The sequence below is a fragment of the Manis javanica genome, chromosome 14 (genome assembly GCF_040802235.1).
Source record: "Manis javanica isolate MJ-LG chromosome 14, MJ_LKY, whole genome shotgun sequence".
Lineage (NCBI taxonomy): Eukaryota > Metazoa > Chordata > Mammalia > Pholidota > Manidae > Manis > Manis javanica.
Window position 1 is genome coordinate 82,677,250 of NC_133169.1, and position 17,078 is coordinate 82,694,327.

At 44.3% G+C, this 17,078-nt stretch overlaps 1 protein-coding gene across 5 annotated transcripts in view; it reads left to right on the forward strand.

Annotated features, from left to right (window-relative positions):
- The window catches only part of PCBD2 (pterin-4 alpha-carbinolamine dehydratase 2), a 40,989-nt gene that overhangs the window by 279 nt on the left and 23,632 nt on the right, over window positions 1–17,078 (forward strand). For 3 of the 5 annotated variants that reach the window (XM_073221613.1, XM_073221610.1, XM_073221612.1), the window contains one exon: window positions 2,703–2,834. In XM_073221613.1, the coding sequence (XP_073077714.1) occupies window positions 2,703–2,834 (132 nt within the window). Of the gene's footprint in view, window positions 1–2,702; window positions 2,835–6,167; window positions 6,261–17,078 lie in introns of those variants that run through there. The other 2 variants (XM_073221609.1, XM_073221611.1) reach the window with 2 other exon arrangements.

Here is a 17,078-nt window from a genome sequence, read left to right on the forward strand (position 1 = left end):
GAGGCCCGCGGTGCGGGAGGAGGCCCCGTGGGCCCGGCTGAGGGGCCGCGGGACTTGGCTTCGCCAAGTTTGGGCACCGGGCAGCATCTTCGTTTGCTCTTGGCTTAAAAACTCCGTCGTGGTCTAAGAAATGGCCAACCGGAAGACAAACGAGGACGATTTTTTTAAAAAGTGAATATGAAACGTAGTTGTAAAAATACTTGATGCTCAGGCTCACCTGATGGGACTAAAGGCGCGCGGTGCTGGTGGGTTCCCCAGACGGTACGCGCGGCTGGAGCGGGGCTGTCCGTCACGGCGCGCGCGCGGTTACCCGGGGGCCTGGATGTTAGGTTAACTCATTTGTCTTGGAGTTAATTTTTTGAGAAATTAATAATAAATATGGTGACACATCATTTTCCTCTTCCTAGGGGCGTTCCAAGTCCGTTTCTTTCGAGATGATTGATTATATTGGGATAATTTGAGGGACAATTTTAACACGCAGTACCACCTAGTGGGGAAATGTTGCATTAAACCCACCACTTCATTTTCTTAAGTTGTGTGTTGAGCTCATTGGGCAGTTTGAAATTCTTTAAAAGAAGAAATTTAAAATAGCTTGATGATGGAGTAAAATGAGCGCCCCGCTTCGTGTCCATTAAGGTGAGAACGCGAGCTGAGTGCCCACTGCCGCCCAGGCGTGTCCCAAGGCACCTCTCTACCCAAAATGTTGGTCACTAAAATTACCGGGTTTGGGAGGAATGAATAAACCGACAAGATTTGAGTAGCTGCCATGTGCTAGGTTCTTTGCTGGGTGGCTTTACATGAAAGATCTCTAAGCCCTTCAAAAAGTCTTGGCAGGTAGATACTGTAACACCTGCGCTATAGACGTGAGCATACTGCAATTCAGAGTAGCTAAGTGATTTGTTTAGGATCCCACAGCTCAGAGTAACAAAGGTAGGTCCTGAGTCAAGTTTACTCTTTGCAGACCTGTGCTTTTCCCTGACCCTTTCCCCAGCTGCCACAGAAAAAAATTAAACCCACCACAAAGGGTTGTGCAGAGGTTGTGTCCCAAAGGGGACCATCTGATAATGCAGATGGAGTGGCTGCCTTTCAAGTCCCTGTACCTGGTCGGTCATCTGTGGTGAGCACATTGCCTCACTGCGGATGTGGATGACGGAGAATGTAGAGGGAAATAGCTCAGTGTGTTCCACGCACGCCAGGTGACTGCTGCCTTACCCACAGCTTGATTCATATTTTCTTTGCAGCAACTCAAAGTGGACACAGATAATTCTGTTTCTTTAACAAAATACTGTGAGTTGACTTAAAATATTTAAGTGTTCAGTAAGAATTCTGGATTATTTCCTATGGTGGGTTCTTGTGGACATTTTTCAGAACAATCATTGTAAAACCAAGGAATAGATATTTTGGTTCTTAACAATAAGTGGTTTTCATAACAAGCCTTTAAATGTCTTTATTTAACTAAGGGGTGTTTTCATTCTTCTCTTTTGGTTGCTGTGGGCAGGGTAGCTGGCCTAGCAAGGAAGAGAAACTACAGAATTGGTTCATTGGCCTCCTTTTTTCCTCTTCATAGAATAGGTTGTCCTAAAGTAAATTTATTTACTTTGCCCTTTAATTACATAATGCCAGTTATGAATGGTGTTAGGGTTTCTTAAGGAGGAATGAGTTGTAGTTTGGAGTAGTTGGAGGATCCAGCTCAGTCCCCAGTTACCCTTTGATGAAGAGCCCTCACATTAGCTTAGTCTCTCTGGGTGACAGTCCTTCCCTCCGCTAAGCCTACAGTAACCCTGCAAATAGGTGAGGCAGGAGGTGTTGGTAGGCATTCAATGTAGAATGAGAACACAGCTCTTCTGACTTCTACTACGTATCTTTTTCTCTCTCTGACCATCATGTTTAGAGTTCTGTTAGTTAAAAACCAAGTAGCATGGGAACTGTGGGCCTGTTAACCAACAGAGCCCTGGATTTGTGAGTTTCATTGCCAGGGTGCATAGGAACAAGGTGGGCAGGGCACCCAAGTGCTTTGGCCTGGGCAGTGCTCTTGCTAGAATGTGGAGGGAGCTTATCTTGCTGGTGCTCTGAGGAGACACTCCACTAAGGTGAGGGCTTTTTACCTCTAGTCCAGATGGTCTGTGGACCCCCAGGAAGCTATTATACAGAACTCTGTGTAAATGTGCATTTTTTTGCACCCCCCCCCCTCCAGAGGACTGGTTTTTTATCACATCTGACAGGGGATAGTGAACCCAAAATGGTTACGACCTATGTGAATAAGCAGTGAGGGCTGCTTAGCTAGTGTGGGACCATCCAAAGGACAGTAGAGAAGGACTTTAGAGCCCTGAGTTCTAATCTGGGTCCTGCCAATGGACTTGGAGGGCTTCCTTGGGTGGGTGTGATTACCTCAACTTCCTACGTCCTGAAATTGGTAATGGTCATTAGTAAGATGAACACTGGTAATAGAGACACAGAATTGTGAAGTCTGAGGCAGCAGTAAGAGGGCTGCTGGACAATATACCATCCAGGCAGCCTATTTTGTATAGAGCTAGCCTTGTTTGTGTCTGTTTCTTGAGAGTGAAGGACAAAGATGGAACAAAGATGGTTAGAAATTGTTGCCCTTAATATTTTTTTCTACATCTCTGCGTAAGGTGAAGAGCTATAAGCTTATTTGAGATTAAACCTCTACATTTCAGATATTAAATGTGTTCTTTTCCTAGTCAGCAGATGCCCACTGGTTGACAGCAGAGGAGAGGAGCCAAGTTATACTTGACCTTAAAGCAGCAGGATGGTCGGAATCAAATGAGAGAGATGCCATCTACAAAGAGTTCTCCTTCAAAAATTTTAATCAGGTAATTATGATGTATTCTTGCTAGTCCCATGGTCCGTTTTTGTCACCTTAGGCTGTAAGTCATTCTAATAGTACTGGTTGTCTGGTCCCATGAGGAGTTAGGGTCCAAATCCTCTCTTAAGAATTCAGTGATGGTTACTCTCCATCCTTTTTCATAGCTGCCACCACCCGACTGGGTTTTGATTCTCATTTCGAGAGGGAGGGGTGGTTTTTATCATTTGGAAAATCAAATTCTGAAACTACTATTCCTTTGATTTGGTGTTGGTTAGGGTTTTTAGTTTCCTTTCAAATTTTAAATAACATTAAAAGAGAGTGTGAGCTTTTTGTGTTTATCAGAAGAGGGCATGAGTAAAAACAGTTGAGACATGCACCTGCTTGACTGATTTCCTGTACTTTTCTTGGACAGTTGTCAAGTTTTCTTTCTCCCTGTTGTATTTCTGTCCCTAAATCATCTCCCAAGCTGAACTCTCTTCTCTGATTGGCTCATTTTCCCCAAGCCCAATAGCTTAGCTCTTGAAGCTTTTCTTAAAAGCTGGCTTCCCCTTGGAGACTCAGCCTTAACCCGGTGAGTCCTCCATTCGGGCCCCGCCCTGCTCAGAGAGTCATCTCCCATGACTTACCCTTCAGTCCTTACTTCATTGCATTTATATAAGGTCATTGCTTTTGACTATTTCCTGTTTGTTCAGTTAGTTTGGTAATCCTCTGGACAGATTTATTGTTTTTATTTATATTAGGTGTCAGCATCTAGAAGGCAGAGACCATGTTTGCTTAAATAACTATTGTACCTAACACAGTTCTGCATACAGACAGGCATTTGATAAATGCAGACATTGATTACAGTGTTTGCTAGTTTCTGGAAGGGTGTGTGAGGACCAGATTTCCACCCGAAAGACGTTCAACATGTTTTCCTAGTAAATGCCATTGGCTCCACTGAGCCGCATGCCCTGTTCTGCTCTCCATCCATCTGGCTGCCAGCCTTCTGCTGTGAGTCTCCAACTCCTGAGGAGCCCTGGCCCAAATGACTCCCTGTCCCTACTGCCCCATGTGCTCAGCAGCTCTTGTCAGGGGCTTAGCACTCTGTTGCTGGTGGCAGTGAATCCCATTGGTACAGTAAGCTTGCGCATAAGCTCTAGGTAGCATTTTCCAAGCTTATTAAAATTCTTACATGTGTACAGCCTGACTTCTTTAAGCCTGGGCTAATTTATTGGGCTTGAACATGTGGCTTAAAGTACCTGAGGAGTGTTGCCGCAGGCTCTGCCCACGAGTCGGTGATCGTGCGGCCCCACTTCCCCTTGTGCTTGCAGAAATAGGAGGGAAGGGACGCTGTGCAGGGCATCCTTGGTAAACTGTGACTTTATTCGTCAGGATATTTAATTAACCTAACTGTCTCCCCCCACCTTCACTCAGATTTTAGGAGAAAGAGGCAGATGACAAGAAAATGAGCCCATGTCAGGGAATGTATTCAGAGAACCAACACTGAGATTTTATCACAAGGTCAGTTTTCCAGCCAGACGCCTGTGACTTTTGCGTGTGCAGTGGCCTGTCATGGCAACTGATGTTGTGATGGACTCTTAGTGCCCCCCAGCCAAAGACCACCAGGAATGCACCAATGGTTGAAATTTGGGCTTATCGCTTGTTGCTGCGAGGGAGAACCCACACTGTAGGGAACTATGGGGGCATCTCAGGAAGACTGTGTTAGAAAGATGTATTATAGGATCTGGGCTTGTGTTACTGATTTTGGAGAGTTTTTAAGGATCAGGGCTTTGCTCTGGATTGGATACTGTCAGAAAATGAGTAATTCCACCATTCGATGTTTTAATAAATCTTACCTAGCGGGAGAAGAGACACGGTAGTTTTGTTTTTGCTGTAAAACATCACAGTCACAGAGTGGCCTTGCCTGCTGTTGATGTTTAGGTTAACACCAACGGCTCCGTGTGAGTGCCAGGCCAGCTCTTGGCAACACCACGGTCATGCTGAGAGGCCCAGCCAACTCCCAGATGTCAGGGGCTGCTTTTCTCTATTTCACAACTGTTGTTAAGAGTGGTGACCCTCTAGCAGTGAAAGAGCCTCACTTACCTTTCATTTAGGACAGAAAAGGTTTTGTTTTCTATTACAAAACAATAATATAAAACATTAAATAGGGTGGCATAAATTAAAATGTTACCATTCCAACTATTTTCATTTCTCTATTAATTTTTTTCTGTTCTAGTCTTCCTTTCTAGGTATGGTTTCTTCGTGATGTGGCCATTGTACATGTAGTTATTTAAAAATTTTACAAAATCAGTTTAATTTTATTGTAAAAATAATATTCATTAACTCAACAAATATTTATTAGGTATCTTCTCTGTGCCAGGTACTATTCTAAGCTCATGTAGTTCCTATTCTAATAGAGAAGATAGACAAAAACAAATGACTAGATAATATAATTTCACGTAGTGGTAAGTGCCATGAAGAAGAATAAACTAGGATATTGGGGTGGAGAGTGCTGGAGGACGCATGCACTGTTTAAGATGGAGTGGTCAGGAAAGGCTTCTCTTGGGAGGGGACACCAAGGCCTGGGTACTGTGAAGGAGCTCAGCAGGTCAAGACCCAAAGGAAGAGCATTCCAGGTGGAAAGGACAGCAAGTATGAAATTTCTGAAGCAGGAACGCTCTTGGCGAGATTGAGGAAAAGCCGGAAGGCCAGTGTTCTGGAATGGACAGAGGAGGAGACTGGTAGGAGGTGGCGCTGAAGAGAGTGGAGGGCCAGGGCCCGGGAGCCCTGTCACTATGGCTAGGAGTTTGGATTTTACATGTGAAAGAAAGCTGAAGGGGAGAAGTGGATGATTGGGTTTATGTTCTGAAAAGATCTGCCCGGCTGTTGTGCTGTGACCAGATGGTAGGAGGGCAAGAGTGGAAGCAGGTGGACTCGGGCCTTTGTGACAGGCCAACCGACGAGACTATGGAGGCAGCAGTGCAGTGGGAGAAACGTAGGGTAACTCATATATTTTGAAGCTAGAACAATCAAGTCTTGCTGTGAGATTGGATGTGGGGGAAGGAGAGGGTCATGGATGATCCCAAGGTCCTGATCAAGCTATAGGGTGAAGGGTGGTGCCACTGGTGTCATTTACTGTGCTGGGAAAGACGGAATGGAGGGCAGGGTAGGGAGTTAAGAATCCTGTTTTGGACTTGTCAGGTTCCAGATACTTATTAGTCACCCAAGTGGTGATACCAGGTCAGCTGTTGGATTTGTGAGGTTGGGGCTAGGCTGGTATCAGTTTGAGAGCTGTCAGATAATTGTGGGAGCCCAGCCCTGGATTGGCAAGAGAGGACAGGATAGAACGGGCAGGTGGAGGCACAGAGCACCCAGTATGTCCATTGTTACGGGAAAGAAGGCAGATCGATGGGTAAGATGCGGGTGGTTGCTACACTGGTCCTGGGAAGAAGAGGTAATTCCCTTCTGATTGTTCCTGATTTTTTTAGTGAGGCCATCAATTGAGAAGAAGTAGATTGTGAGGGAGGGGTGCTGGGGAAAAGGGAAGATAGGTAAAAGAGCGGAATAGCCATCTTGGAGACTGAGAAAGTGAACCAACGAGGAAAGTGTGGTCAGTTGCTGGGCAGCTCTCAGTATCCCCGGAGATTGATGGTCAAACATTTAAAGTGAAGATTTTGTGTATTTTGACTGGCCATGTTCAGCTGCTTGGGTGTAGGCTTGCAGTATGTGCACAGCTGGGCTTAACAAGGGCTGAACTTTTGCCAGATGAGTGCGTGGGGAACCGAGGGGCACAGGGAAAGGGCATGTGCAAGGACGGGGTTAAAATACTGGACTGTGGACCCTAAGGTGGCAAGGAGGCAAGTGCCGCTGTGGGAGAGAAGCAGCTGTGGGAGGGGTGTGGGGAGGCGGCGGGAGGGCCACGTAACACCATCTTTTGGGAGGGCAATTTGGTGAGGTGTAGCAACTTTTAAACTGCACATATCCATTGCCCCAATCTAAAAATTAATCTTCTAGGTATAGCTCTGCCTGTATCAAATGGATATGTGACCATGTCCATCATAGTCCTGCTTTGGGCCCATACTGTCTTCTCGGGGACAGGCTTGTCCACGTGCACGGGCGAACCTCGGTGAGACCGGCTCCCGCGCCGGAGCCCCGCCCCCAGCAGGCCCCGCCCCCTGCGCTCTGCTCCGGGGCTCCCGGCCTGCGGCGTCTGTCCCGGCCTCAGCTCTGCAAGCTGCAGGGAGCCGCAGTCAGAACTAACCTGCCCTCGTCATTAAGAGATTTCATCCCACATTGGGTGTTAGCAGATACTGTAAGAAATATAGGTAAAAACTGCATTCTGTATTGTTTACTAGATAGGTTCTGAACATTTGTCACTTCTTTATATAGTCTTCTCATTTTAACAATAAATCTTCAGATTACACTTGGTTGGTGTTATCATTTTTAAATGATTTGCTCATACGGAGTGTGAAAGCCTCTCACCAGTTTGCTTTAGAATTCATTTCTTTTATTATTACAGAAAACCATACATGCTAGAAACATTTTCAGTGACCCTGGCTGAAAAACCTTTTTCTCAAAGCTCTGGGTTATTCTAGGTTTTACTATAATAATAAACAATAAAATACATCTGGACTTTTTTTCTCTTAGAGATTTTATCCCGAGATAGGGTTATTTCCAAGTAGTTAGCATTCATGTGATAGCTCAGATGGATACAAATACTAGAGATTATAAATGCAAAAACTCCCAAGGGATTCTGATAGCATAGGTAGATGCTGTGACCACAGGTTTCTGGTGCTGTTAGTCCCCCCGTCTCTCCATGGTGGACTGCAATAGCCTGCAGTGTGCTGTGGCTTGGTGGGCAGTGAAGGGTGATGGTGAGTCTCTGAGCTGTCAGAGCGTGGCAGTCCCAGGACTCGGAGGCAGGATGTTTCCACGCTCGGAGTGGTTCTGGGGCTCAGACAGGGTGAAGTTGGCATTTGTAAAGGACTTTTGTTCTCTTTCTGTTCATGTAGACATAAGGAGGGAGAGGTCTGTAAGTGACAAACTTACTCCTAGGTGTTTGGCAACTGTAGGGAGAGGGCTTTGAAAAAACAGAATGTGACTTAGAAATGTTGGTGTGAGTGTCCCATAAAGAGAAATTTTTTTATGCATTGTCATCTGTGGGGACAAGTGGGGAGCTTACAAACTCAGAGGAAACGTTAAGCTTTGGAAGTGGGTGCAGAGTTGAGGCTTTGGAACCCAGGAAACAGCTACTCCGGATGCCAGCAGGTGGAGCCCTCGGGGCAGGAGCCCAGACTGGTCAGGCCGCAGCACCACCCCCTGGGAAGGCTGGCCCGTTCCCTTGCTCCTGGGTACCGGGTCCACCCTTGTTCAGCATGGAAATAAGTTGAATATCAGGGATAGGTAAGCAATTGTGGTGGAGCACCTGACCTGGTTTGGTATCTTTTGGGTGAATGAAGAATTCTGGGTGGAAGATATAAGGAGTTTCCAGTTGGTAAAAGAGGGCATTTTTGACTCAGGAGAAAGGGACTGAGCTTTGTGAGAAAGAACTGTAATTCCCTGCGTTTCTAGAGGAACTCCCACACCTTGTCTGTGCTTTCTTAGTTGGGCCTGCCTGCAGGGTATTTGATTTTGTTAGATTGAATCATATGAACTAGCTGATACTCAGACCGAAAAAGTAACACTTTTACCAGGTTCAGTCTAATAGCTTGTTGGAGTGTAGCTTCCCTTGCAGGGCAAGGTTCAGGCTTTGTTTGTTCTTCATTCTGTTCTTCACACTCACACAGCTGCCCTTAGAGGTGGTTGGAGCCGGAGCGGGGAGGGGGCCTTCTGAACTGCCTGCGCTGTGATGGTGGGGGTGGGCTTCTGTGCGTCCAGTGAGTCTGGGTTTGTGAAATGTGGCTCCTCCTGTGCCTGGAGCTCTGGCTGTAGAACTGTTGCTGACTTGCTTTATAAAAATGTTTTATTGAGGAATTTGATAATAGGCTTAGTGTTAACATTTTGAAACACTTAGCAGAGTCAAAGGCTTGATGGTACCAGAAGAAAGACAACTGCTAATGAAAATCTTAACAGTTCTCTGTGGAACACGGGTCTCAACAGCTGTCATTGTGCATGAGTTAGTTAAGGTTTTATTTTTCATTATTGTGAACTAAAAATTGGTGCACATCAAAGTCATGACTCAGTAATGTGGTAATGTAAGTGTCACATCTGAGCATGCTTGAAAGCAGATACTCTGCCTGTTGAAGGTAGGGAAACATTCCCGGAAAGGATGTTCCTAAGGCTAGAAAGTTTCTAAATTAGAAAGTGTCATTTTGCTTTTAACATAGGCTAATGTCTGTGTGTCTGAGAGCCAGATAAGTGGAAACTTGTGTGATCAGCATACACAGCAGCTTGGCCTGACGTGTGCTCACTGATGGGCTCTGTAAGCCGCAGCTGACTACAACCTGAGAAAATGTCTATAGTTGTCATTGGAGTGGAGTGTAGAGATGCATTTTAGCAAACTTCACCTGAAATTTGAGAAGATAATAATGATATCTGTGTAGTGTGCTCCTGTCGGTGCTCCCTTTGGGGTCACTCCTGGGGTCCCAGGGAGCCCTGAGCAGGACCATGCCGACGTTGTCAGGTGGGGGCTGAGACACCAGTGTTGGTGTCCCCCAGGGTGGGGAAATCAGAGCCTAAAATGCCATCACTGGGAGCCTTGCTTCTGCTGCTTACGTCGCACATTGTCGCGCAGTAGGGTTAGACCTGATGTGTATTCGTAAAAACACATGTGACAGAGACAAGGGAAAATGTAAAACAGGTGTCAAAAATGCAAATACGGCACCACACTGCGGCGTGAAAGTACGGTGGTCATTACCCTGCCCTTTAATAAAAATGGACTTTTAACTGCATCATTTTTTCTTCTCATGGTAAATCTCCTGTTTACAGAACTTATCCTGAGTATTTTGTGAAAGTTAAACAGCCAAGAAATATAATTTCCTCAACAGTCTTTGTCTTGCCCTTTTTACAGATGGCATAAAATCAGGTGTGTAAAAAATAAAAAGCAGTTTGAGCTGACGTGAAAGGTATTTCAGATTTATGCTTTGCAGATGATATTGGTATGATTAATGCATTCATTGCTTTTTTATTGCTTTTCACAGATAATGTACATGATGCATGGAAAATGTTGTGGGTTTAAATCTTTGCCAGGTTTAGACTGTGAATATCAACAGATGTTATCATCTAAGTACTATAATTGTTATAAAATAAAAAATTTGTCATGAAATACATTGACATAAATTTCATTTATGTAAATTGCTTTCATTAGTATAAAACCTTAGTGTAGCTGTTAGGGTTTGTACAGCACTTTAGATGAGATTAACTTGGTATATAATGTGGTCACAAATGGGTTGCTTTAAATTTAACTGACAAGAAAATAACACTCTAAAGTTAGGAAATTGCGGAGGCATTTGTTTTCAGTCTGTGTTGCTGGTGCTGCTTAGATAGGTTTAATGTGAATTAATAACAATGGACTGCTTGCTCAATAATTATGTAAAATTATTTAAAGGAGACCTTAAATAATACTTAAAGGTATTTTGATCTTGCTCTTTTCTGTTCTGTTTCTGTTTTTCTTTAGTATGCCAGTCCATTGCTTTAACACAGCCATTAGCAGTAGTGTTCAGGTTTGCACAGCAAGAGTTTGTCGCGTTAGGGTTGTGACATAGAAACCTGCATTCAACTGTTCCAAAATATGGATATTGGGTGCCTGGTGGAGCAGCCTTATTAGCTAGCTGGTCAGCTCTTCCTAGCAGCCAATACAATGGTGCACTCACGTTTCTCTGGTCAGGGGCTGACCAGTTGCTTTCTGCCTTCTGGAGGGAGTTGGTGCCCCTGTGTGGACAGGTGGGCGAGGTTTCTTCTTCCCTGGCTCTGAGCTGTGTTCTGCTCTTTTTTCTACATCCTTGTACACAGAACAAAGCAGTACATCCTCTCCCCTGTTTTGCAAATAACTTACCATCATATTGCCATTCCAGTTTAAGCGAGAATGGGCCATTTTAACCAATTCACTGAATTTTATAGAACATGGAAGCAGACTGAGACCCTGGGAGTGTTTGTGGACACACTAGATGATGTCACTGATAGTAGGTGCCAGACTTGCATTTTGGCTCTGACAGCAGTGCTTTGGATGCTATTGTGATACAGCAAGGTGTTTTTATTTTTATCTGTGTTTGTCCAAGGAGGTATCTTTTCCCCCCCAAAACTACTTGTTTAATTATTTTTCTGCCTTAAATGGGTTTGACAGTACTTCCCTGAGAAAAGGAGTATTCACCAGCTCAAACAAACAAAGCTGAACTTGTTAGGAGTAACCCATGTATTACTGTTGAGCAATCAGAGGTCATCTAATTGTATCGTTAAAGTCAATCCTATCAAAACAGCAAATGCTGCTAATGAATCTGTTTGCTCCTGTGCCCTCAGCTAGTCAGGCAGGATTGTGGCCTTGTACTATATGATTTATGAAACTGACTTCAAATCCCCTTTCCTTGCCACTGCAGCCCTGGCTGTGGGCATGCACCAGGTGCCTGGAGCAGGCCCATTTGGGACAGGACTGGGAACCACAGGGCCTCCCTATTGAGGGTCGGATAGCCTGGCACTATTGGGATCAGTGAGTCTGGTAGGGCCCCCTGAGCTGGCAACCACTGAGGGGCCGATATCCCAGGCATGGAAGAAGGAAGATGCCAAAGAAGTTCATGATTCCGGTTCTGCCCAGAACAGTTCCCAGTTTTGTTGGGGAGGTGGCACATATGAATAACCAGATAACTGTTTTTTGAAATTGCTGTTAATCAGGAACTAGAATATGAGGTACCAGTAAACTGAAGGAGGTGTATTCCAGGATAGCTGGAGAAGGAAAATTTTAAATTGTCCTCAAAGGTCTGATAGGTTGGTACAGGCACTCTGGAAAACAATGCGGAAGATCCTCAAAAATTTAAAAATAGAACTACCATATGATCCAGCAGGATTACTTCTGGGAATATATATGAAAGAAACAAGAACACTAACTTGAAAAGATATCTGCACTCTTACAGTCACTGCAGTGTTATTTACACTAGCCAAGACGTGGAAACATCCTTGATGAATGGGTGGGTAAAGAAGGATGGAATATCCAGCTGTAAAAAATAAGGAAATCTAACCATTTGCTCCAACATGGATCGACCTTGAAGTCATTATGCTAAGTGAAATCAACGGAAGAGGACCAGTATTGTATGATCTCAATTACTAGAATCTAAAACAAACTCAGAAAAAGGGATCAGCCTTTGGTTACCAGAGGTGGGGGCGGGGGTAGGTTAATTGGAGGGAGGTGGTCAAAGGTACCAAGGAAAGGTCTGATAGGTTTTCCTGAGGCAGGTAGCTAAGGGAGGGGGCAGCAGGTGGCAAAGGCCAAGGACAGGGAGAAAGAAGGTGCCCCTTATTTGTACTGTGTTAGGGAGATGCGGGCCCTAAGCCTGGTTCAGGAAGCTGGGCTGAAGATGGGCAGGGAGGGTCCTTGAGGCGCTCTCTCCCTTGGATTAGTTTCCTTAGGTTTCGAGTGTCTGAAGGCAGACTTCCTTCTTCTGTCTTTGCCCTCCAACTTTTTTGTTTCTCTCAGCAGTACCACCATCCTCGCAGTACTTAGACCTGAAACCTGAAGAATTATCTTGATGGTCAGTCACCAAGAACTGGTCAGTCTTCCTCTGTTGACTTTGCCAACATGGACACCGCCTCTCCAACACAAGGGTGTCACGAGAGAGAATAACGGAAAGATCTAACTCAGTTTGGGGACCGTTAGGGAAGGCCTAAGGAACCTCCAAGCTCATGTATTTTCTTTTTTTCCCTCTTTGTCCACTGACGCATTTTATTTGCATGTATGTATTACGTCCCTAAGAAGGGAATCCAGGGATCTTCCCTCCTGTGTTTTCTTCTTGCGTCTTTGTGGTCCATGATGCTGGCTGAGGTTGTCAGTACAATGAAACCAAACAGATGGATGGGAGCAGGTTATTCTGCCATTTTTTTAGATCTTTGAGTTGCCCATCAAATCTGGGGCCAGTAACTCTGTACCTGTTCAACCTGCCCATGAGGTTCACGATTTTCCCAGCTCTTTGATCACCAGTGATTGTGAATTTGCCAACATAACCATGCTTCATCATCACAGTTAGAAACTAGGTGACGACTTTGGAGCTGACCAGGAAGAACCTGGACTTAGCTTTGTGTTTGGGCATGGGTGCTCTTGAGAGCACCAGTCAGGACTTTTTGTTTGTTTGTTTGTAATTAAGGTGTCATTGTTATCACCAGCCAGGGCTTTTATGTGCACAACTACGGCGGCACGTTAAGATTGTGGGAAGAAGACGGGGGGTACGTGTGTGGTTATGGGAAGCCGGTGGGCTTTCACTGACTTTCAAAGGGCCATCAGAAAAAAAAAAAGACTGCTTAGTGAGGGATGTGGGTGATGCGTTTTCTTAAAAAGACCAATCAGATGACCTAGAGGATGGAATGGAGGTGGGAGAAGGCAAAAATCACACGGAGAGAATGGTAAGGGGGTGTTGCATAAGTCCAGGTGAGACGACGTAGCTCGGTGGACACAGCAGGAGATTGTGGACTGGGACAGTGTCGGGAAGCAGAGAGGTGTAGACGTAAGAGCTGTGTTTAGATTACATGAGCAGTAATCAGTGGTACCATATATAACTGAGAGAAATGCAAATGTAAAGAAAAGCCCCAAGTCGCTCTAACTAGGGAAGAGTAGCGATGGGTGAGGAAGAATATGTGAAGCTGTTAAGAATGACTTCCAGATTTAAGACCTGAGGAACAGGTGGTCGGAAGTGATGTTTACTGAGCTGGGCAAGTGTGGGAAAGGAACACGACTGAGGGCGCAGGGATCAAGATTTCTCGTTTGGACATTGTTAAACGTGAGACATAGAGATGTCAACTTCAAGAAAGCAGCTTTATGTCCAAGGTAAGAATGGAGAACAGAGGTCTGCGTTGTAGATAATTAGGGAGTCATAGGTGTGTATAAAGGATGATAGACGAGATCACTCAAGCAGAAGTTGTCATGTAAGGAGAGAAAAGTCTTGTTTCAGAGCTCAGTCCATTTAGGGGTTGGATGGAAGAGGAGGAGATGGCAGAAGATTGAGATTTATTAGTGAAATAGGAAGAATATCAGGCCAGTGTTGTATCAAAAGAAGATGGGGAGGGAGAAATCATTTCTGCTGAGACTCCAAGTAAGATGAGTACCGACGGACGACCCCTGAATTAAGAAGCTGGTGGTCATAGCAAGGATAATTTGGGTGAGGTGGGGTGCAGGCCAGCCCGGAGAGGAAGTGGAGCTCATGCGCCGTATACAGATCTTTGTAGCCACAGCCATTGATCTCTTTGTTTTTTCTTCCATTGAGAATTCAGCCCTTGGGTTCTTTTTTATTGGTGGTGTTTTCAGCCTTGTTCTGATATTAGATCTATGAACACTAGGGCTAGACGAGATGAGCCATCTGAGGCCTGGGGGTGAAGTGCTTTGCCCACGCTGATGATGAACCAGTGGCAGAATTAGGATGTGACTAAGTGCAGCTTAGACTGTGCAGCACAGAAATGTGACTACTCACCAGGTGAGTCCCTTTGTGTGTCTCCATCTAAGATTCAGGCACCTTGAGGGCAGAGTCTTGGGTTGTGCTTGTGTGCATCTCCCACAGTACCCAGCCCAGTGTTACGCAGGTGTATTTTTTTGTTTGTTTTATTTAGATAGACCTCAGAGTATTTTGAATACATGCGGTCCCCTGAGTGGGTTCACTAGGTGGTCCTAATCAGTGCCCTTAGCCCCATGGGAGCATCATATTTTTCATCTTTTTGTCTCCTACAGGGTCTTACCTAAAACCCTTTCTCACCAAGGACTTTTCCTCTCCACTTCCTCACTCTTAGACACAGATGGTTCTTCACGGCGGCCAGCTGAGGTGGCCGCTGCGTTGCTGTGTGTGACGCACTTCCCAGAGCAGCATTGATTGTGCCTTTGTTCTGTGCGCAGTTTTGAAGGATCAGAGAAGGAAACGGGCCACTTCAGCATCCTTAGTAAATTGCCTCCCCTAGTGAGAGACTGAGGTTGGCATTTAGTATTTTGGTTTCACAGCTTCAGCCACCCACAACCACGTTTTGTGAATATTGGTGTCGTGGGGCGGATGTTAGACCCTTCTAAGACACCACCAAGTACTGCCCCGGGAGATGGCCCCAGGCCCAGTGATTAGGCACTCACTTCTGTTTCAAGACAGTTCTTTTAATCTGAGATCCTTTTTTTCCTTTTCTTTTCTGTGACCACTGGTCCATCACTCTTACCTGATTTTTTAAAATCATAACTTGATGGCATTCTAGATAGAAAAGTTTACAAACTTATAGGAAACATTTTTTAGGAACTATTTTTAGAAAATTTGATGTAAAAATGTTGTTTTGAGATCATTCCGTAAACACGTAACTCTTTATGCTGCACTGTTTGCCTGAAATGCAGCCAAATCAGTTTTCTCTGTGACTGTTTGGAGAGTCACAAAATATCTTATAACCAAAGAGTGTTTGAGTGTCTGCTAGGCATTAGTAGCTCATTGTTAGGTGACCTATGAAATAACAGGTTGTTTTATTGAAGTGTCCCCGCAGCCTTGCAAGGTTAGGTTAGTAACCCCACCTGGCTCTTGGCAGGAACAGGGACCTTCAGAAAATGCTCAAACTTAGAGAAGGAGCAGGCAGCAGGCATCCTGCCCTGTGGCCGTAGCTCATCTTCTCTAACCCAAGTCTATATATTGAAGGGTTGTGGAATAATTCAGGATGTGTATTGCAGTTCTGTTTGGGAATGTATTAGACTTTTGAATGAACAGCTCTGCTGTTCAAAATTGAGTCTGTTTCTTTGTTCTGTTTTGGAAAAATGTTCATTTTGGAGGGCTTAAAGGAGGCTCATGTTTTTGCATAGTTTGAGGAAAAGGGTAGCCAGCTACTGATAGGCATTTGACCTGTACATTGCTATATGGTTCCTTACGCCCTGCCCCGAAAGCATTAGTTTATAATACTTGGTTGATCAATTATTTGTCCGAAGTCACCTACAGATTGGAGGTCAGCTTCTTTCTGGAGTGGGGAGTCACTTTCAGATAGAAGGATTTGCAAAGAGCAGCTAAAAACTTTACTTGGTAAGTCAGGACTCTGCATAGATAAACTTGCCCTGCACTGAGAGACCCCAGCTTTCTGAGGCATTGTCCATACAGCTGTGGATACAGATAGAAGAGAAGGCTTTTGTGATCTGAGTATCTTCAGCTATCTTCTGCTGTGTAAGCCTGAGAACGAGTCTCTTCCATCTTCCTATTTGTTTAAAACTGCAAGCTTTCAATAGACAGGGTTAACATTTTTGGATTACTTATACCATACAAGAGATCAGCCAGACCTCACATTCTTATAGGTGTGATAGTACTCTGTTAATTTGTGTGATATGTTTAGGTTGTTAATAGATAACAACTTTTTTTTTTCCTGATTGCATAGTATGTTTTTTAATTTGGAAAACATAAAAATACAAAATCCTTCTGGCCACTTAAAAAACAATATGTATAAGTTTGTATTTTGTGAGTATATATGTATGTATATGTGTATATTTGGGGTCACATTGTAGATGTTTTTTGCTCAGTTGCTTTTTTCACTTCATGTATGGTGAACATTTTCCCTGTCAATAAAATATTTTAATTCATGATTTTTAATGATGGGATAGATATGGTATCCATGGAGCAGAAAAGCCATATTTAATTTAACCAGTACCTTTCTGCAGTAACTAACCATTTCACCATTTCACAGGTGAGGCTTGTGAGTTTGCCACATAACTGCTGTCAGTTGGTCACAGAAGTATCAGGGAGTCCTAATAGGTTCTTGTTGCTAACGGTACTCAGACTCTTCATGCCCATTGAGATCAGGCATAGATCCCATTACTTGTTAAAAAAACTTAACAGAAATCATTGCTTAGATAGAATCTATCTGTTGAAGCTAAAAAATCAAGCCCTTCAAGTTACTTGAGAAGGTCAGAAGGAAAATATTCCGTTATAGGGCTTTGTAGCTAACCATGCTCACAGCTTAGTGCAGTGATGTAGGGAGTATTTTCATAGAAATGTTTTTCTTTTTGAGATTTTTTTCAGATAAAGAAGACTTGCTTAATTCGGGAAGAGTTATTTCATAGGAAATCAAATCTTTGTCAATCCTCTATCACATTTCCACACGTTAATTCTCTGGCAAGTGATGGCTTTTAAATGGTTCAAGGAGG